Genomic DNA, 23,170 nt, shown 5'->3' with positions numbered 1-23,170 from the left:
AAACTAATCCAAAAAATAAGAGAACAAAACAGAATTCCTCAAAAATGGAGAGCATCCTAAAACCTCTCTTCAAAAAGGTAAACAAATCAGACCCGGAAAATTACAAAGGAATTAATTTATTAAACACACCACTAAAATTAACAACAATAGTGATAACAAATAAACTAAATAAAATTATAACACTAGCAGAAGAATAACAAGGTTTTAGGTCGGAAAGATTCACTGGTAAACACACAGTTTGCTGCCGGAAATTTTTTTACTGTTTCTAGGTAATTTGGGCCTGCTGAATCCAAAAATGCCACCAGATTTGCTCCATCAGATCGTTTTCAGGAAATACAACAGATCACATGTCTAACATATAGGGTAATTAAACGCAGCACTAGCTACATATATGTAGTGCTGCTACCAATTAAATAAACAAAACACTAATAAAAAGTAAGATATTGATTGTACAATAATGTACTTACAAAAATCATCACACATATCTGCCAAAAAAACTTAACTTTTCATCTAACCTAACCAGCATCGCAGCACAAATCTGCTATTCAGCGTCACCTAAAAACTTCCTTTTATATGATTTTTTTGAAAAGGCTTTAAAAGGACGGCCCCTTTGAAGACTCCAGCAGTAATCCGCCATCATGTGAGTGTCCCATCTTCCTGATACCTCTCTTCCATCATTTTGATATCTTGGTGGAAGCGTTCCCCTTGTTCCTCACTAAGGTCACCAAGATTTTCTGGGAAACGGAAGTGGCTGTGGAGGTAATGAATTTTAATACTCATATGACAACCGTGTTTGTTAAAATTGTTGAGCATTTCTTCCACTATATCCCGGTAATTTTCCAATTTATTGTTTCCAAGAAAATTTTTCACAACTTTCACAAAAGAGCACCATGCATTACATTCAATTTCAGTCATCGATTCTGTAAAATGCGAATCTTTTATAAGTTGTCTCATAAGTTTATAAATGAGGCCCATCAAATATTCCGGCTAAGTGCTATATTTACAAAGTGCAGGGAATTTGCTGGACAAGTATTCAAAACAAGGACGATTCTGGTCTAGGGCCTTTACAAATTGTTTCATCAGCCTTAGTTTAATATGTAACGGAGGTAATATTATTTTCTCTCAGTTATCCAATGCTTCGTTAACTACATTAGCTTCTCCTTGAACTAATGCATCTCTGCGATGCCATTTTCTTCTACTCCAGTGTTGGTCCTTAGCCCTGCTATCCCAAAGACACAAAAAAATGATATTTTGTAAAATCAACACAGATCGCCCACTGATGTTGGTCATACTTGATGTTTTTTAGCACTAGCGAAATTGTTTTATATTCTTCTTCCCTTTTTGTAGAATGTCCAATTGGTATACTTCCATATTTGTTGCCATTATGTAAAAGGACACACTTTAAACTTCGTTTGTAACTGTCGATAAAAAGACGCCAGTGACCTGGTGTATATTCCGATACACCAGCTCACTTAGCTCTTCCTGAGTAAAGAGTTTAGGACGTGTTGACTACTCTTCAAAATCACTGTCGTCTTCCTCAAATCTATTAGTCTTTAGTTCATCAGATAACGTTTCGACATTATCCTCTGATAACGTAGCTATATCTAAATATTGGATTGGGTATGTGTTCAAGCTGATGTGGAATTGGTCTTACTGCTGAATCCAGGTTAGAATATGTCGATTGTCACGATTAATGCCCTTTATATTCACAAGACAGAAATAGCAATCGTCAAAATGATTTTTTTGTTCCCTCCATACCATTGGTACACCAAACTTTAAACAGTTTCGTTGTCCTTTCGTCCACTGTCGCATGTTTTCAATACAAATTTTGCACACTACATGTGGAGCCCAGGATTTATCTTGATCTCCTAAATGAACACCAAAATAGGCTTGATATGCCCTTTTTATAATATCACAAACTGGTTTTCTGCTTTCCTTTACAATGTACTCGCTACATATGTAGCAAAAAACGTCCGGGTTATTCACACAACAACGCCTGCTTGTAGAAGCCATGGTTTTCAGTTGTCAAAAACAAACTCTTGCATCGAAACTCAAGTTCAAACTAAATTTTACAATAGAATGCAGTTGACTTTATAGGAATTTATTAAGGCCGTTTCAGAGAAAATACTATGTACTTATCGGACAATAGTTAAAAAGCAATGAGCGCTAATTTCAAGTTATGGGCATTTCCGAAAAGTACACTTTAATTAGAAGTCATTAGTATGTATTTGTATCAGAATTTGTTAAGTTGGTTTATAAACATATTGCAGTTATAGTGGTGGAATATACAGAAATGTAAGAATATTTAAGTATTTGATGAGTATGTTATATCTCGAAAACTAGAGCTGATACAAAGAAAAGGTTTGTATTTTTGGAATCAGCATAGTTAAATTAACCAAAATCAGTTGATTTTTTTTCGGCAGCAAGACAAAAATTTTTTTTTGTTGGGCTGTGATGCACCGACGGTATAATTATAATGAGGCAAGTGCAAAAGGAATCATTAGAATACAACAAACGGCATATCTATATTTCGTGGACCTTAAGAAGGCATTTGTCCAGGTCAAATTAAACAACGTTATCTACTCATTGTACTCAAGAGGCATGCCTATAGGAATAATAAAAACGACTGAAAATATCTACCAAAACAACACAATAAAAGTAAAAGCAGAAGAAGAACTAACTAACCTAATTGAAACAATTGGATAAGATAGGAAGATTTCCTGAGTCCTCTATTGTTCAACCTGACCATAAATGAAATAATAAAAAAAGTAAGAACTAAAAAAGAATACCGAAGGGGACAAAAACAACTTAAAACAATCTGCTATGTAGACGATGAAATACTAAGTGAAGATCATTTACAACGTACGCTGCACCAATTTAATATAACAGCAAGTAAATTTAACATATTAATTTCTCCAAAAAAGACAAAATGCATGGTTTTAACAGTAAATTTTTTTTTGTTTAATAGAATGTAATATTACTTCTGAAACAATACTGTTATAAACAAGTTTTTAATACAATTGTGATAATTGTGATCGAGAATATAAACCCGGTTTCCATGGATGATAATAAACCGCTTTCGTGTTTCAGTTAAGAATTCCTCTAATAATAAATTTACAGAATTCATCCGAAAGATTACATTATTAAGTAAATCCGATTATAAAGCCCATCGCCAAGTCGCCTGTAATATTTTACTCAACCCGAACTTCCACCTTCAAAAATTATTCATGGATTAGCCTCTTTGTATGCTCCGGCAGTCCCACTAACTCATAAAAACTCTAAATAACCCCATTACGCCACACTATGGTACCATAAATAACATTGTCGTTTAAATCATCATTAAATTTGAACACATATCGAAACAGAGCAAAAACTTAACCATCTCTCCTTGCCATATTTTTATATTTTCGTGCAATCCTTGTTTAAGATATATATAATACAACGAGAAATAAATGAGAATAAAAAAATATTGCGGAATGGGTAGATAAATTTTTACAGTAATCCGAAGAGGATGTAGCCAAAGCCGTTAATGGTTATTTAGGACGGACACGGTGTCGCATCAAGTTAAAATAGCTTTTTGATCTTTAGCAAGGATCAGTTTTTAAGGTCGGAAAATACGATGACAGGCGCATGATATTTTTAACAGCAACAACTGAAATAAACCAATATACAGGGCAAGACATTACGCCAGATATGTTTATAAGAATGGCGTCGATATTTAAATTGAGTTTTAATACAAGGAAAGTATAGTAAAATTGTCTCCTTCTTTTCATTAAAAGCCCTTACGATAGGGTTTTCCTGAAAGATAACACTGGATTTTATCTGTTTCTTAAATTCTTTACAATATGTTGTTTTGTAATTTAGTCCAGTTTTTAATTGGCTTCCTTCTGGTTTTTATTTCATATTTATTATTTTTCTTCTACTTTAAGTCCTTATTAGTAGATTTTTTTCGTAAAACGAATCATTTAAAATTTGATTCTTTATATCACTAATAATATCTTCTACTTTTCTCTAAGTTCTAATCTAGTTATTGAATCATCGTCTAGAATTGCATTACTAGAAAAACAAAAATATATATTGTCCTACACTGCCGTCGTAAAATAAAACACGGTATGTACTGCCAACTTAAGACGGCTATCAACGTTTTTTCCCCAGGATTGTATATGTTTTTTATAACTTGTTAACGCAAAACATGTTATAATGATAGTTGAACTTTAACTTAAAATATATTCTTAGAAAAAATCATGTTTTTATCCTTCCGTAAATAAAAAGTCATTTCATCATCATTGGTGCTACAGCCCTATAAAAGAGCCTCGACCTTCCCAAGTCTATTACGCCAGTCAGTTCTATTCATTGCCAATTGTTGCCAGTTTGCTGCGCCTATTTGTCTACCATCCTCATCTACACCATCCCTCCATCTGAGTTTTGGCCTACCCCTACTTCTACTTCCCACAGGTTGTGACATAAGGATTCTTCTAGAAGGGTTGTTCTGCTGTAATCTTGCCCATCTTTGTCTTCCTAGTTTTTTAAAGGATACTACGTCTTTACCACCAAATATATGTTTATATCTGTGATATATCTCGTAGTTGTACCTCCTTCTCCAAACACCATTTTCACAGATGCCACCGAATATTCTTCTCAGGATCCTTCGTTCAAATATAAGCAGGAGATTTTCATCTGCCTTGGAAATGGTCCATGTCTCCGACCCATATGTCAACACTGGTTATATAAGGGTTTTGTATATGGTTATTTTTGTTTTTTGGCTTAAGTTTCTGCGTAAGTCATAAATAAAAAGTCATATACCGAGTTTTAATTGAGCAGCAGACATATTACTGGATCAGAAATAGTGGCGTATCTGCATTTTATTTACAAATAGGATTTTTTACAAGAAAGTACAGTTTCCAAAAAAAAATTATTAGCTAATAATTATTTATTATATACGCAAAATACCTACATGTCATAAATGTTCACAATACGAATAATAGGTACATTTAAAAAATGCAAAAGTATGTTTAGTTAATACCAACTATAAGCAAACAATTATGTATCTCTTTTCTCTTCACTACCGTTATCATATGTAAGGTCCGGCAAATTTTCCGAAGGCAGTTTTCGATTTTCTGGAAACAGAACACAGTACTTAATTGTTTAAGAATGTTATCTTATGTTTTTTCAAATAAAAAAGTCAATAAAATTAATTTCTTTAACCTACACATTTCCTTTGCATTGCTTCCAATTTTGTACCTTGTAAATACAGTTTGTTGTAATCCTCTCTATATCATTCATCCACCATTTTGCGGGTCTACCCTTACCTCTATAAGCATGTAGTTTATTACTTCATTATATTGTGAGTCCATTCCACCAAAATTATAGAGTTATTCGTTCACATCACGTATCCGATCCAGTTCTATTTCATTTGTTCTATCCTTTCCACAGCATGTCTAATCCCTGTTGAAATTCTTATAATGACATTTTTTCTCAGTTTGTTGTTATAACCGATCGTACTTTAGCCAATTCGCTTATTGTATGTCTTCCATTCATTTAATCTTCTGGCTCAGGTTTTTTTAGTATTAACTACTTATATAGCTGGGACCGACGACTTCATGTGCCGTCTTCAGTTAAATTAGGAATTGAAAATTTAAGTAAGGTGGATCGAATGCCGGGGTCGAACCAAAGCCTTCCCATTTTGTAAACCAGTGTTATTGACATTTGGAGCTGTATATATTGGCGTTAATTACAACAATGACTGCTCCATACCTCATTCTGTTATTCTGATTTTTCCACAGATTTTTAGTAATTGTTAAAGTTTCTGCACCCTAAATCGATACTGCTAGTTTCCCCTTTTCCAAACCTTTTCTTCGGACATATCGGTATTTTCTTTTAATGGTACTATCTTCAGTTACAATTTCAATAAAGTACTTTCTATATTATGCAGCTTAAAACAGTGCAGGAGAGTCCAAATCATTTAAATCTAATGTACTACAATCACGTATGTTTGCCTATTTTCAGTCCTCTCTCACCTTTTAGTTTTCTCCGATAATTAACTTCAAAAAGCTTTGCCACATTGCTTCCTATAACATAGCCAAGATGTGAAGTTTTTCTCTTTTTTATGTTATAAATCAACTCTGTTTCTATATTGGCTCTAACTTTCTAAGTGCTTACATGATATTTTTAGGATATTTTCAGATCCGTCCAGAACATTTTCTGGAGTTTTTTATAAATATACATTTCAAAGGCTATATAAATAATAAAATAGCAGTGAGAGAGCATGTGACTGATTACATAATAAATTTCCCGTTTTGTTAAATGCTCAACTTGCCTATGCCCTTATATTCTTATGTCTGGTAATAGATGCTTCGGTTTAATTACCTTATTTTTTTGTCAAATAAAATGATTTAAAAGTCTTTAAATGTTACTTCCAAGGTCTTTTTTCGTTGTAATATTATTTATATATATTTGAAGCTTTTTAACCACTCCATATTTACATATGCACCAATCTTTTCTTATTTACTTTTAGATAATTCTAACTATACTCTTAGTACTTGCACAATATTCAATTTAGGAATCTATTGTGTGACTACCAAGAATTAATAATATTTAAGTTAAACCTGTACTAGTTTCATGTATGTTGCATATATTCCGCAGAATTATTTGCAACACCTGCTTCTTTATTTACCCCCTCGTTATCGGGATTTAGCGACCATCATTTGGAATTCTTTTCTATCATATGCTAATTGTATAATTATGCTGGCCTCACTGATGTCTAGCCATTGGCGTGAGTTTCGCAGCCAAGAGAACTTCCTAAGTCCGATATATCGTTTTCAGTCAATCTTTCCTTTAACGATCATTATTTGTCAGTTGATACTCTCTCGATCCATGCTATTTTCAATAACCGCTGATACAACCAAATTTTAAAAGAATCCAGGCGTAACATGGTTCTTGCCTGATATTTTGATTTGAAATAGTTAAATCAAAATTTCGCAATCGGCCAACGGTTCAAATACTGGTGTTCATTTAAACAGCAACAAAGTTATTTATAAGTTCTTACTATTTCGATAATATTATTATTCACTGTGACTCTATTATGAATATGATTAGATTCATCGTCTTTTGTCTTTTAACATTTATTTATTAGGTTAAATTCGGCGTTTTTGATTGCCACTATATCTAAATAATATTATAGATCCTCCAAATTGGTAACCAAGCTAACAGTATATTTGATCTTCATTGAGAACCACTCTTCCATGACGCTAATAAAAATAAATTTGGAGTATTGATTAATTTTCATTGATTAGAGCTGTTTTATGGTTCATTCTTCCATTCTTCATTTAGAGTGTCTGCTAAATTTATGCGACTCCCCCAATTTTATGGTTAGATCCGTTATAATTAAGTGTAGCTTATTCATGTTAAAAAAGAATAAATATATTATGGAAATATTCACAGCCGACCTTCAAATTCATCAATCATCAATGTCAACAACCCGATTTTTACGTCTTCAGCTTTTTTATTATTTTTCACAACGCTATCAACAACATTCCGGCCTGGAGGTAAAGACTGGCAAAACAATTTAAAGCAAGAATTTAATCTCTTATTCAATGAATTAGTCATTCACAAGTAACATGAAAATTTCATTCTCGGCTATACTATAAAACTGTCTGAGAATAAATGACACAGTATCACTTAGTCGAACACACTTGTTTAATTAAAAGCAAAGATGATAGGTATGTCGTCAAGAGCAGTAAAGATAATAAAGAAATTACGCTCTTTTAAGATGAAAAAGAAGCGTCGCACCCTGATCGTTCCCTTATCCATTCCTCCTACTTGAGTTGATATGCTTTGTTAATGATTAATGTTGTTTTGATAAAATTCCAATAAGGATTCCAGATGGGCAATAAAATATACATTAATTCACAACTAATTATTGAGGTTGATCGAGAAATACAATTATTATTTGATGTATCCTATATTTAATTAGAGTTAATTAAATTTATCGACTTTATAGTTATTCTTTTTGATATCATACGATATCGGATAATTTTAATTAAAAATTTGCAGCATTATACTACCATACAAACATAAATGAACCGTCTAGAGAAAAATCAATTCACAATTAACAATAAATTTCTTCCATTTACCCCGTTGACCTAATTTTACGAATTTTTTAGTCTACCAAAGTTTTATTTTCATTTGTCGCTTTTCCCACTCCCATTAGTCTTACCACACTAAAATTCAAAATTGAATTTTGTTTGTTTTGGTTATTTTTACCGCTTTAAATTTCTCCCCTTTTCCCTAGTTTCAGTACGCCATTGTAACGGTTTGTCCAGTTTCATTGTGTTTTTATTATTGCTGAAATCTTTAATATAGTAATGGTCAATTCTTATTAGTTAAATTGTTTTGAGTTCTCTCTACGGTTCCCTTAAAATTAAATAATATTGGTTTCCAGAGTCGCTTTGTTCCCGGCGAAAGGATAATGCAGTCAATGACGTAGTATACAGGGTTATAATAAACACTCTAATGGCTTTTGTCTGAAATTAATTGGGATGAAGATAAAAATTTTCGATTCACGGTTTTAAAACACATTCACTATTTATTAGGATATATATATATATATATATATATATATATATATATATATATATATATATACATATAAACTAAGGAACACTCGAAGTGGTGGCTTTTCGGTCAAAGTGGAGAAATAAAAGACAAAGAAGGTGGCTACTTCATCTATTTATTGAAGACGTTTTGCTTTCTGCTTAGAAAGCATCATCAGTTCATCTAAAAAGAACAATATGAAAAAACCAAACATCCATAGAGAAGTTACAACATGTGTGTTACCTCAAAAAGACATGTAGCAGTCAATGATATTAAATTTGTAAAAAAGCTTACGACAATGGAACATTCAGAGATAAAGTTGTATAAACAATTAATTGAAACCAGGTACAGTTTACAAACTAACAAACATGTGATAATAATACATGTATATAAAAAATTGTTGTAAAAAACTTAAGTAAAAAACATTAACATTGATGTGTAAAGAACTAGAAAGATTATGAGATGCACTTCCAAAAATTCCGATTGAGAATTCCTATCCATCCTCCCTTATCAATAAATACCTTTTCTTACAAAGCTATGGTTCCTCTTCAAATGACATACCCAATGGTGACCAACTTAGAATAATATCAAATAATTCCATTAATAACACTGTTCTGCCTAATACTGTACTTGAGACTCCAACTACCCATTACTCATCTTTACCTTATTTTCCTCAAGTTACTGAGAAGCTCGTTAAACTGTACACACAGAATAACGTACCTGTTAAAATTGCAGTTAAGAATGCTAAGACTGTCAGGAATTTGTTTTATAAAACTAAAACACCCTCGTCCCTTCTGGAACAAGTTAATGTAATCTATCATATAACTTGTGCTGAGTGTGACTCATGTTACATCGGTCAGACAGGGAGATCACTGAGAGGGCGTCTTACGACACACCACAGTGATATAAACTTATCTAAGCATACTTTTACAAAGTAAATAATGAAGTTAAAATTCTTGGCACTGAACGCAATCTCGTCAAAAGACAGTTTTTGGAAATGTGTTCAATACTAAAACACCCAAATGCTCTTAATAAGAGAACCGACATTAGTAACTTGAGCCAAATTTATCATGCATTAATTTTACAGAATTAGGCTCAATATGTTATTTACTTTGAATTGTCCCATAAGGTGTTTTTGATCATATTTTCATATCTAATAATAAAAATAAAATAAAATAAAATAAAATTTTTTCTTTCTTTAATTAACTTAGATTTATTAACTTACATTTTGTTAAATATTTTGTCAATATCACATTTACATATATTAAGTAATTGTTTTCTGGCTGACTTGTTTAATAAAATCTTTTAATTGAAACTGATTCATAGAATATTTTTCATTTACAGTTCCAAATGATATGAACCTTGGACTGTGAAAGTTAAATCAGTCTTCACCTGTTGGCTGGCTAACCAGTCACAACGTAGATATTATAATATATGATATTTTGGATTGACCTCGCTTGCTTTGTTTTTGGGTTTTGAACCAATCACTGGGGGGAAAATGGTGATTTGAACCACCTTTTCCTTTCATTATTTGGCTTTTTAACTTTTAATGACAAGTTGTCACCCAAATTTATCATAATCTTTAAATGTAACGCTCTATTGTATTAGAGGTTGGTATTTCGCCTTTTTGTTCTGACAACCTTTTTGACCTCAAGACCACTGTCTCTTTACGTTGTTGGCGTGGGTGTTACACCTGTTAATTCATTTACCTGCGGCATTCAGTAAGCTAAAGACTGGTAACTTCATTTTACTTTTAAATATTATATTTTAATCTCAACTAATTAATAATGTTACCTAAAGTCAAAATTAAATTTAACTGATAATACATTGTTGGAAGTGCATCTCATGATCTTTCTAGTTCTTTACACATCAATTTTAATGTTTTTTACTTCAGTTTTTTACAACAATTTTTTATATACATTTATTATTATCACATGTTCTTTTGCTGTGCTAAGTTTGTTAATTTGTAAACTGTACCTAGTTTCAATTAATTGTTTATACAACTTTATCCCCCTGAATGTTCCATTATCGTAAGCTTTTTTACAAATTTAATATCATTGACTGCTACATGTCTTTTTGAGGTAACACACATGTTGTAACTTCTCTATGGATGTTTGGTTTTTTCATTTCTTCAAGATTTCCGCGATTAGTACAATTAAACCTAGAGCTAAGATTAATACTGTTATAAAAATTAATATTAAACTCACCAGTCTTCCGGGTTGAACCGCGTGGATATCCATTGGGCCGAGCTTCCGACATCCTCTCTGATGTCTTCTTCGGGGCTTCCGAGGTCTCAGTCTCCCGAGCCCCCAGACACTACTACACTCACTAGTCACTTCACAGTAGTGAAGTGACTAGTGAGTGTAGTAGTGTCCAAAATTATCTACGGCCATTTTATAAAAATTGATTTATTTCTCTAATGTACTTACTAAAACTAACACCTGATTAACGTTTGCCTAGTGTTCTTGGACAAGAGAATGCAATATAATTAGGGACTGAACGAATTTTCAAATAAGTTGATTGAGCATTTCTTTTCCTGCCTCAGAACTCTCAGTTCACAGAAAAACATTTAGAAAATATTTATGTTTTATATTTCTTTACTAATAAATATTTTACAATATGAATTTGTTCGTTTTGAAATTTTCAAAAAACATTTATAGATAATATGATAAAAATATGATTTAAAAAGAGAATCACACCCTTAACGTAATATCCCTATTATTAGATAAATCAAATCTAAAAATACATGTCTGTGATTAGAAATAGTATTATATTAACATTTTTAGATAACCAAATGCTTGAGCAAGCTTGGCAGCTGAATCACAATGTGTAAAAGTTCTTGCCTCCTTGAAGAAGGTTCATATACTTGTATCGAAACGATTAAGCATTTACAAGGCCCCAGACGACCTTTATTTAAATATGACTTTACCCCTTAATATTCTTATATTAAACTGATTTTACTTTTCTCAGTGTAAATCGTTTAGAAGATAACGTATACAAAGCCTTGACCTTAAATATATACAAACCCCTTATTGCTCCTTCAATTTATCATCCAATAAAACCTTTAAAGCTGTTAATAATCGGACGTAAAGGTCAAGTTTAAAATATTTAACAGTTACCTACATAAAATTCCAACGACATCAAGCAATTAAAATCGATAAGAAGGGACGTAAATGGAAGCGATCTTAACAAAGTTAAGTCGACGAGACGTGTTAAAATCGCTGGTAGATGGTGCTCTTTGTTTCGTTAATATTTATTTTTCGTACTAAGGGGGCGCTCGCATTGCGACTTTTTTGTCATAACATAAAGCAAACAATACACTGCTCGATAAATTAGGGGAATTCAGGATGAGTCGAGGTGAAAATCAAGAAAAAGTGGTGATGGTAAAGTTATTATCACTAGACAAAACCTTTAATACGACAATTAAATTCAACACATAAAAATACGCATTTTAATAGATTGGTAAGAAAAAGAAAAACAACATAATTAGTAAAAATAAATATTCGCTACATGTATGCACGAATTCACAGCGTATGAACACGAAAAACTGAATATAATAAGAAACTCGAACATAGAAGTAAAACACTTCTATTGTAATTGGCATATTTAATTAAAATTAAATTTAAAAATCTAATTGGATTAAACATAAAGAACGTTTTCGTACTAGTCAGTCCATCTTTAGTGAACCTATAAGCAAGTAATGCCACTAAATACTTGCCACTAGTACTTGCGTAAATAACCTTGCGTAAATACCCACTAGTACTTGAGTAAATAACCTCAAAAACAAACAGGGTTTGGATTTACATTGATGAAACCATACTTCAAAGTATTAAATTATACTTTGATATAAGGTTGAATGCTTAAATAAATGAACTTTGAAAATTAAAGGCAGATATCGAGCACAGGTTTATTAATTAAATCTTGCCCAAGTACTTTCGCTCCCTAGAGCCTCCTCAGGGGCATTTCATCAATTTTGGGCTATCCAACAATTATTGCAGAATGTCATACACATAAAATAAAACATAAAGTTCAACATAACACTACACTAAACAAGGACAAACAGTCCTTGTTTAGTGTAGTGTTATGTTCAACTTTATGTTTTATTGTATGTGTATGACATTCTGCAATTGTTGGATAGCCCAAAATTGACGAATGTATATTTGTTGAAGTGAATTTATCAATAACTCATAGAATTACTCTACCTCTTCTTCTGGTTTATCACTGGTTGGGGCATACACTTGTAAAACATTTAATTTGACCGGAGTAGTATTCAGTTGAATTATTATTAATCTTTCAGAAACAGGCTCTCATAACATTTGTAGCATATTGTCGTAATTGAGGAGATACGACGGTTAAAGTTATATTTTTTATATATTTGTTTTCATTTCAGTTTAATGTCAGTCCATTTTTTTGGATCATTTTTTATCTTTGATTTCTTTGGAAACATTGATTATCCTAAACAGTCATGATCGTCACTTAGACTGCTCTTCTTCTCACTTTAAAACTGTACAGGGAAAAGAGAAACTTCAAGCAAACATGCACTTGGAAAGACACTTAAAGGAGTGGATAATAATATTTTTGAACATTTGGAATGAGAGCGTGAAAATAGATAGATAATTAAATGGTATATGGATTGTGGAATTTTAATTATTACCTATTTAAGTTAAAATAGGAGATACTTCTTTGTTTTTGACCAATTCCTGGTTTAATCTTAGTAAAAACAGAATAGGTTAAAAATGTATTTATTAATTAATTTACTTATTTTAATTTTGCTATTGCTGACAACTTACCAAATAAAAATGCAAGATGGAATAACCTACTTTTACCTCTACGCCACTGCGAGCAGTGGTTCGTCGTCGTCATCAATACTACTATATCCTATCACTATCTGTAATACACTTAGGGGGGCCCTGCATATATCAGATATCTACCCATTATCCAAATTGACTGCTGTAATCAACTAAAAAGAATTCAATCTACTTTCACATATACTTTAATATTTTGTCAAGGAAGTTTATTTCGTTTCAAGCAGGCATTATTCATTTTCTTCATAGGTCTTTCTTTTTAACAAAATACTAAGTGCTATACTTTTAACAATTTTGTGAAATTTACAATGTTACACCAGGAAAATAGATTGCGTTTTATATTAGGGCAAAAAAATATTTAAGGTTTACGACAAACTTATTAATTTTTACTTGTAAAAATATATTTACGTGATCACAGAAATGTATTACAAGGTCAAGAATATTATATAACGGTCTTCCACAGGGCTCAGTTCTAAGCCCTTTATTATTTAATGTCTGCGTCGTTTTTAATTCAATATACGGACGATATATGTTTATATATATATATATATATATATATATATATTTAGGGATTCTACAGTATTCACTGCCTTCCCTCGCTCAACCGTTTCCATCTCTCTCTGTTGTGCCATTCTCCATCGTTTAGGCCTCTCTTACTCATGGCCTTACTCATGGCGTCGTCTACTTCGTTCCTCCAGGATTTTCGGGGTCGTCCTCTTTTCCTCCTTCCTAGGGGGCTCCATTCGGTTATTCTCTTTATCCATCTGCTGTCGCTAGTTCTTCTTACATGTCGATACCACTTTAGTCTTTTTTGTTCTATATATGTTAGTATGTCTGTTTCTATTGATGTTTTTTGCTTTATTTCGTCCCTATCCATTCTTGATACTCTGCAGCATCTTCGCAGGCATTCCATTTCTGTTGCTACTATCTTACTGCTGTTTTTCTTGTTTATGATCCAATTTTCAGCCCCATATGTCATAATACTTCGCACTAATGTTTTATAAGTCTGCGTTTTTGTCTTCATATTTAGGTGTCTATCCCACCATGCTGAGTTAAGTTGTCGGATTGCTGTTCTTGTTTGTCCTAATCTTTGTGTAATTTCTTCCTCTGTTGTTGCCTTTTTCGTGATTATAAACCCCAGGTATTTGAATTTATCCTTTCCTTTGATTGTTACGTTGTCATCAATCTGTAGATCTTCTATGTCTTCTTCACTTAAGTACTCTGTTTTCGCGAGGTTAATATCTAGGCCAGCCTTGGTATATTCTTCTTGTAGTTTCTTCATCATGTAGCTAAGGTCGTCTTGGTCTTGTGCAATCACTACTTGATCGTCTGCAAATATGTTTATATACCAGCCATAAACCCTACGACGATTGTATGTTTAATCTAATACTTTAGTTTTAGCTTTAGCAATATAGATAAGTTTGGCAAAAAAAAAAGAATTTTAGTATATCACAAGAAAAATCTTCAATTATATGTTTCACAAGAAGTAGACAAAAATCACAGGCAACTGCCAGATAGGTGATTATGCTTTTCCCTTAGCAGAAGAGTTTAAGTATCAGGGCATGATCATAGATAAAAAACTTGGTCCAGCCATATAAATTATGTAATCTTCTGCATTTCGTTTCCAAAAAAAGATGAGCGCAGATCAACATATTTCTTTAATATTTTATAGATCTTTCATACGATCCATTCTGGATTATGGTTTTGTTCTTTATGGTTCAACAAGCAAAACAAATCTTTTAACACTACCTAGACATAATACAATTTAAATCTACGTATAATACTAAGAAACGTTTCTCTAAGAGCTATGACCTCCTCACTAAACCAAGCAGTTTTAGCAGTAGTCCAAGATTCACCTTTACACATACGTAGGCAAATTTAGTCAACAAACGTCTAATAAAATATAGATTGTTTAATACATAAGTAGATACAAACATAAATAGATTTACTTTGATAGAAAATGTATTAACTTCTTACTGGAAGATAAAAAATTCTCCTCTTACAGAATTTTTTATTGAGACGAATTCATACCAATCTTTTCGCTTTCATCTACCAAAATTTCCTTTTTACGAACAAGACCTTGAAGTTTTTATAGACAAACTAAAGATTATATTGCCCTCTTATTCAGACTTAACTAATCTTTATTATATTATAGATCCTCTTATATTTAGATCCATGCTAAGCAAATTAGGGAAAGCTTTAACTTTAATTTATAGAGATGGATCAAAAACTGATGAACGTGCTGGTTTCGCATTTTTTGTTTCAAACAACATTCTGCTGAAAAATATCGAATTTTTGATTGTTGTTTTATTTTTACAGCCGAGACTGCTACCATACAGAAAGCACTAACTTATTGTTTGATCAATTATTGTAACTTAAGAACATTGTAATAGTATCAGACTCTCAGGCAGTATTACAAACTATTTGTAGCCATCCTTTAGATAATTTCCAAAACTCCATTATCCTTGATATCAAAAAATTATTACATCAACTAAGATTCGCAAAAAAGGACACAGTGAAGTAATTTGAAACAAAATAGTGGATAGTATGGCAAAAAATACAACAAATATATCAGAACTTACAAACTTTTTCAATTTTAAAGATATGTTTTCTATTATCAGGACTATTAGCAGGGAAAGATAAAAAATTTATTAGTTTTCTATTCATTAACGAAACATGAACATGATTTATCAACGAAACATGAACATGTTTCGTTGATAAAACTGCTAAAACTTAGCCATTGCCTCCTTCCAGATCATCTTCATATGGTTGAAATCTATGAATCTCCCTTCTGTCCGTGTAGTAATCTGATGTTTGAACCATGTTTTTTTTCGAATGCCGTAGGAATCAGATTCGGAACCCATATTTAAGTTTAGTAGATCTTAAAATTAGCCTACCAGTTCTGTTCATCAGCAATCTGTTATCTTATTCTAACAAATCTGTAAATAATTTAATTATTAAGTTTATAAACGATTCTGTGATAGATACATAGATTTAGAGAGGTGGTCTTTTGGCCTATTCTGCTACGACTTTTTTTAGATCTATTGTGGTTCTCTAGTCCTAGATAATATTCTCTAGCCTGACCATTTTAAAAACTCTTAAAAGCTTCGAGACTGTAGCTATTTGCCGGTGGATTTTCTTCTCATAATACAAAGAACCGCACATTTGCCAGACTGTCACACTGACATAGAACTTGCTATGCTGTTTCTTCTTCGAGGTGACAGAATCTGCACAGCACATCCTGTGATAATCAAATCGGCTTCAAGTACCTATTCAGCTTACAGTGCCCTGTTAGAAGACCCACTATAGTTTTGACTGTTTTCCTGTCTTAGCTTATTAGGTCTGCCGTAAATTTTGGCGAATGTTCTGTAATGAACTGTTTCGCCTGTCCTTGCAGATTTGATGAGCCTTGTTTGGCCATTTCATCTGCTTTTTTATTCTGCCCTTAGAACCCTCGTGCCTCGGTACTCAGGCTACCCTAACCTTGCTACGGTCTTCTAGTTTATTTGCTGGCACACACAATCCCATAATAGCTTAGAATTGACCTTTATATAATTGAATGCCTTAAGCGCTGCCTGACTATCTGTGAAGATGGCAACGGAATGGAACGTTCTCTCTTGTCTTTCTATTTCTTCCACGCAGTAATGGATTGCCGTTTCTTCCACCTGAAAAACTGTCACATTCTTAGATAGACTTAACGGAAAATGTATCCTTTGATTTGTCCCTACTATGCCGTCTCCCACACCCTCCGATGTTTTTTGAGACATTCATTTCAGTCTTCCCTGCCTGTTTTCTTATTTGTGAACTTATTGTTAAAGCTATATCTCGTGTAGCTGTTGCATCAATAGTCCCCATCACAATAGCGGCTTTTACTCCTTGATTCGCTTTCTGTTGTCAGCACCATACATCTGGTTTATATGTCGCTGACTATGAATTAATCTGTGCATCACTGATATGGCTTCGCCCTGTATAAACATATGAAGTGGTGGTAGATTCAGCAGGACTTCCAACACTGCTGTAGGAGTTGTTTTTATGGCCCCCGTAATACACAGACATGCTAGCCTTTGTGTATTACCTAGGAGCCTTATTACTTCCACTTGCTACGTCTTAGTCCACCACGCCACCAAGTCATAGGTTATCATTGGTCTAATAACCCTTGTGTATAGCCATAGAGTCATTTTGGCGTTAAGTCACCGATTCTTACCGCATATTCTTCTACATCTGCCCAGGGACATAGTAGCTTTCTGTGTGGTTTTCAGGATGTGAGTATTCCATGTAAGCCTATGATCAAAATACACCGTAAGGCATTTTGTTTCTTTGGCAAATGAAATCTTTGTTCTTTCCGGCACCGGTAGTTTTAGGCCTTGTAGTGCTGTTTTTTGCTAAAGTTGACGATTTGTGTTTTCTGAGTATTAAACAGTCGTCAACTATATTTAGGGCTGCTTGCATTCTCTGACACCACCTGGGCAGACCTGCCCCTGACAAGGATTGCTATATCGCCAGCATATCCTTAACAGTAAAAGCCTACTGTGGACAGGTTTCTGGAGGAGATCATCCACCAAGATTGCCCAAAATAGAAAGGACTGAACTCCTCCTTGTGAACAGCCTCCACCTACTGTTGCTTTGATGGTTGCTTTACTCAGAGTGGATATTACTGTCCTATTCTTCAGGGATGCCCTTATCCATCTGCATATTACCGCAGGTGCGCCTCGTCTACTCATAATCTCTATCAAATAGCTGGTAGTAACATTATTAAATGCCCCTTCTACGATTCTATGATAAAAATTTAAACATCTATAACAAAGTTCAGACTTAAAAAGATGGTGTTCTGTTATCTACCATCTTTTGTCCACCTTTACCATACAGACAGTCTATAATTGTAGTTAAAAATAGATACAATGCACATCTAAAGCATGATGCGCGTACAACGACGTCATATCTTGACAGGTTGACATAAAAGGTTAAGACTATCAAATTATTACGAGAAGTAAATATCTTTTAGAAGTAAGAATCACACAAAAATCTTGGAAAATACTGAGTAACACAAGAGCTTCCGATTGGTGTACCCCTATGATGCCAATAAATAAACAAATGAATTCTACTGCAATATGAAAACCTAAAAGAATAACTAGATTTGGCCATTTTTATCTTTGAGTATATATTTTATAAAATACTGTTACAAATTGGCGCCCGTCCGCCATTTTGAATGTTTATGTCGCTAATATATAAAAATTATGTACAGATACCTTGGTTCAGAAATCGAAAATTAAATAATTTAAGTTTTAAGGTTTTGAAAATAGTTGGGGCACTTTAGAAATTCACTGTATAAAGAACATATATTACAATTTTTTTTAGGATAAAAACCATGAATAACTTTGTACTTTTGTTTTAGGTAAAGTCTCGGCCTAACGGCCTGATGATGACGATGGACGTGTCGAAGACAGAAACTGCGAAGACAACTTCAGGGCAGGGTTCCCAAGAATGCGCCGGCTGCCTGAAACCAATCACCGAACGGTTCCTACTCAAAGCCCTTGACATGTTTTGGCATGAAGACTGTCTTAAATGTGGTTGTTGTGATTGTAGACTCGGCGAGGTCGGTTCAACCTTGTATACTAAGGCTAATTTAATTCTGTGTAAACGGGACTATTTAAGACTTTTTGGTAATACGGGATATTGTGCGGCTTGTTCGAAAGTTATACCTGCCTTCGAGATGGTTATGAGGGCTAGAAGTAACGTTTACCATTTAGAATGCTTTGCTTGTCAACAGTGTAATCATAGGTAAGTAGTTTTTATTAAGTGATGAAAACTTTGGTGTAATATTCACTAATTATTGAGAAAAGCTTATTGAAATTCTTTCCTCAGAGGGTACAGTACCAAATATGTTAGCATAATGGCACTGTTTAAAAAGGTAATTCTTTCGATATAATTTGAAAGCCTTAAAGCATTGATTCGGTATATGTTTGGTTTTATCAGGTTGTACTTCAGAGGAAAATAAAGAGTAATCGATCGATATAGCACATTTAACAACAAAAGAGTGTTTTACACAAAAATATTATGAAATAAAAGAGCTTGTTTTATAAAATTGTTCATTTATTCCGGCTTTTGAATATCACGCGAAATCTATCATCGTTCCCTGCATTTTCGAGAGCCTCAGACATACTTTTCTTAGCGACTTGAAACCAACTGCGATTAATTTTTTGGGCTAGATACAATTTACGCACGGTTTTACCTAACGTTCGTCAGTATTTATAAACCAACAAGCTTATATGGTATTTTAAGATGAATATTTTTGTAGACAAGAGGTATAGCCACGTCGTATTTCGGCGAGACTGTTTAAAAATATATGTATCTGTTATAAATCTTATCTGTTATAAATCTGTTATAAAACTTGCTTCCATCTTAAACGGTCGTCCATAATAGTTGGGTCAGTGGGCAGCCCCATTGTTCTTAGACCTGACCATATATTGTCTCTCTATCGCATTGGTGGACGTCCTAAAGGCCTTCTTCCTGTGGGGGCTCCCTCCCATATTAACTTGGCAAGGGGTTATTAGGCAGTCTATGGACATGTCCAGCCCATCTTAGACGTTGGGATTTGATCTTTTGGACTATATCGCTCGCTCTATACATCTGCTTGATCTCAGCATTTGTTCTCATTCGGTATTGGTTGCTATTATTGTCGTGATAAGGCCCAAAGATTCTTCTGAGGATTTTCCTCTCAAAACATCTAAGTTTTCTTTCAGTTTCTTTGGTCAGGGTCCAGTCTCACACCCATACATGAGCACCGGTCTGTTATAAATGCAGGCAATAAAAATTAAACTAAACATACTCTACAAGGAGTAGTTATTAACTGCAAAATTATCAATGGCTGTGAAGTATAATAACATAAATTTTTAATATTCTCATCGATATTTACATTCAGATGTGCCTGGTATTATGGTTGAAATTATGGACAGTCATCCAGTTGAAGTTTTCATCAAACTGTTGATTAGTCTGCGTGGACCAAGAGTCAATCAAAACATCGGATATCGCTATTATGACAAATCACAATGCGTTATCTTTTATCGCTAGACTTATGTATCCTTCGGGTAAGATATAACAATATTTGCCTGAGCGACCAAAACCATAAACTAGTTTATAAGGAAAAATTACGTTTTGCCTCGTCCAGTGTTTTGCACTTGGGTAGGTAAGTATAATATTTTGTTTTTAAACCAGCGAAAGGAGGTTTTGCGAAACAAGAATATTTTTAGTATAACCATAACTACTACAGTTTGACTGTGACTTCGTCAGTGTTCTTTCTAAACTTTTTTTACCATTTTACGAAGATACTTTTAAAGTGTGGCGTCCGTGGTGTGATAATAATTCTGCAGTTGAAGGGCCAGTGGGACCCTCTAATCAATTGGAAGATTTACAAAGTTGTGTAGTAAAATGTAAGCGACATTTTCAATACCTTTTTGATGATACCAAACGTGTGCTGAAACATGTTTATGAAGGTCTGTGTTCTGAATTGTCTAAATCAGAGGCAATTGCAAAAACATGTTTTTTAACCAGAGTGCCCAAAGCAACCTGCTACAGGATTATAGGAGAAACATCTTCTTCTAGACAGACACGAGAAAGGATTGTGGCAAATTTAGACATATATAATCGCCCTTAATTGAACCTATAACCAGAAAAATATACAAAATATATGCGGCTAATATTTTTCCAACTATTAAAAGCCTTCGAAGTAAATTAGTTCGAAAGGACATTTTTTCATGTTCAGGAACAACACTTCGATTATTTCTTAAAGCCAATAATGTTAAGTACAAAACTATAGACAAACGTCAGATACTAATGGAAAGTACTAGAATAATTTCTTTAAGAAACAGTTATATCAGACAGATAACTGAGTATCAAAAAATGAAACGAAATATTTAGATGAGACCTGGTATGACACTCATAACACCGTGAAAAAAGTTGGACGACTAATAACAAAAAGTGTTTTAATTCAGTACCTTCCAATAAAGGACAGAGAATTATAATTTTACACTGCAGAAAATGAAAGGATCGGCGATATATTATTAATATCTGCAAAGAAAATTAAAGACTCGTCTCTAGATTATCATGATATGGAAAGTTCAATTTTTGAATCATGGTTTGAAAAATTTCTTCTTCCGAAATTACCTAAATGTATTGTGATTGTCATGGACAATATTACTTGGAACAAATTACAAATTCAGGAAAATATTATTCGAGGAAGATTTGTATTTTGAGGCATCATATAGTAAAAAGCAATTGTTGGAGGTTGCTTATGGTAGACAGTACTAGAAGGAATATGTTGTTAATAACTGTGCTCGCAGTAATAGGCATAAATATTTGATCATAATGTTTAATTGTATGTGATAATTACTTTTATTAACAATTGTTTTTATATAGGTATTATTATTTTCCAATAAGTTCTGTTCAGAAGTTATCACAGAAGTTAAAACACCGATATTTTTTATTTCAATTTTATAGAAAATGAAAATGTTTAGTAAAGTAAAATATTTACTGATCATCATCAGTTGGCGCTACAGCCCTTCGTGAGCCTTGGCCTGCTTCAAAACATTCTTCCCTCCTTCCCTATCGAGTGTCTGTCTTCTCCAGCCCCTCACTCCAATCTCCCTCAGATCTTCCTGTACATGGTCCAGATATCTGAGTTTAGGTCGCCCCCTTCTTCTTCTTTCGACCGGCCTATTTAGCATAGTTATTTTAGTGGGATCACTCTCATCCATCCGCATAACGTGGCCCACCCACCCACCTTAGGCGGTTTATTTTGATGGTCTTCACAATATCTGCATCACCAAAAAGTCTATAGAGTTCAAAGTTATATCGCCTTCTCCACAGACCCTGTTCGTTTACTCCGCCATATATGGTCCTCAATACTTTTCTTTCAAAGACTCGCAGCAACTCTTCATCTCGGGTCGTCATTGCCCATGTTTCCGATCCATATGTAAGCACTGGGCGTATTATTGTTTTATAAAGTTTGCACTTTGTTGCTATTGACATACTTCTCGCTCTTAGTTGAGGGCCCAGGCCAAAATAACAGCGGTTAGCCACGCATATTCTTTTTTTATCTCGTTGGATGTGTTATTTTTGTAGTCTACCAGTGATCCTAAGTAGCAGAATTCTTCTACCATTTCTATCGTTTCGTGTTGCACCTCTAAGTTATTTTGTTGAATTCTTGATATGGCCGGCATATATTTAGTTTTCTGGATGTTAATCAGCAGTCCGATGTTTTCTGCGGCATTTTTGATACGTGTGAAAGCCTCCACTGCTTCATTTTGGGTTCTTCCAATTATGACGATATCATCAGCGTATGCCATTATTTGTATACTACGGGTATATATCGTACCTTTTAAGTTTATTTCCGAATCTCTTCTCGAATAATATTCTCGAATATAACGGTATAACTAGAATATATCGGTATAACTAGAAATGAGATGGTTGTTGCTAGAAGATTGCGTATTGGTCACACCAGATGTACACATGGTCACCTAATGAATTCTGCACCTAAGCCAATCTGTCACTATTGCCAATCTCCACTAAGCGTTCTACACATCCTTGTGGACTGCCCTCACTACAATAAACGACGCCAAGAACTGGGCATGGAAGGCGACATCAAAGATATATTATCGAACCAGAGCCAAGTCATCACAGCTATCCAGTTCCTGAAGCTAGAAAACTTATTAAATAGTATATAACTATAGTATATAATATGTAATTGTACCTTTATAATTGTATCCACGGTGCCTCGT

At 33.5% G+C, this 23,170-nt stretch overlaps 1 protein-coding gene across 3 annotated transcripts in view; it reads left to right on the top strand.

Annotated features, from left to right (window-relative positions):
• Nucleotides 1–23,170, top strand: part of LOC140444039 (LIM domain only protein 3-like) — a 266,424-nt gene that overhangs the window by 175,191 nt on the left and 68,063 nt on the right. For all 3 annotated transcript variants that reach the window (XM_072535632.1, XM_072535631.1, XM_072535633.1), the window contains one exon: nt 18,790–19,175. In XM_072535632.1, coding sequence (XP_072391733.1) covers nt 18,814–19,175 — 362 coding nt within the window. In that variant the 5' untranslated portion in view covers nt 18,790–18,813. The remainder of the gene's footprint in view (nt 1–18,789; nt 19,176–23,170) is intronic.

This window comes from Diabrotica undecimpunctata, chromosome 6, assembly GCF_040954645.1.
Source record: "Diabrotica undecimpunctata isolate CICGRU chromosome 6, icDiaUnde3, whole genome shotgun sequence".
Lineage (NCBI taxonomy): Eukaryota > Metazoa > Arthropoda > Insecta > Coleoptera > Chrysomelidae > Diabrotica > Diabrotica undecimpunctata.
The sequence above is the reverse complement of the archived record's forward strand: the minus strand, read 5'-3'. Positions and strand labels throughout refer to the sequence as shown.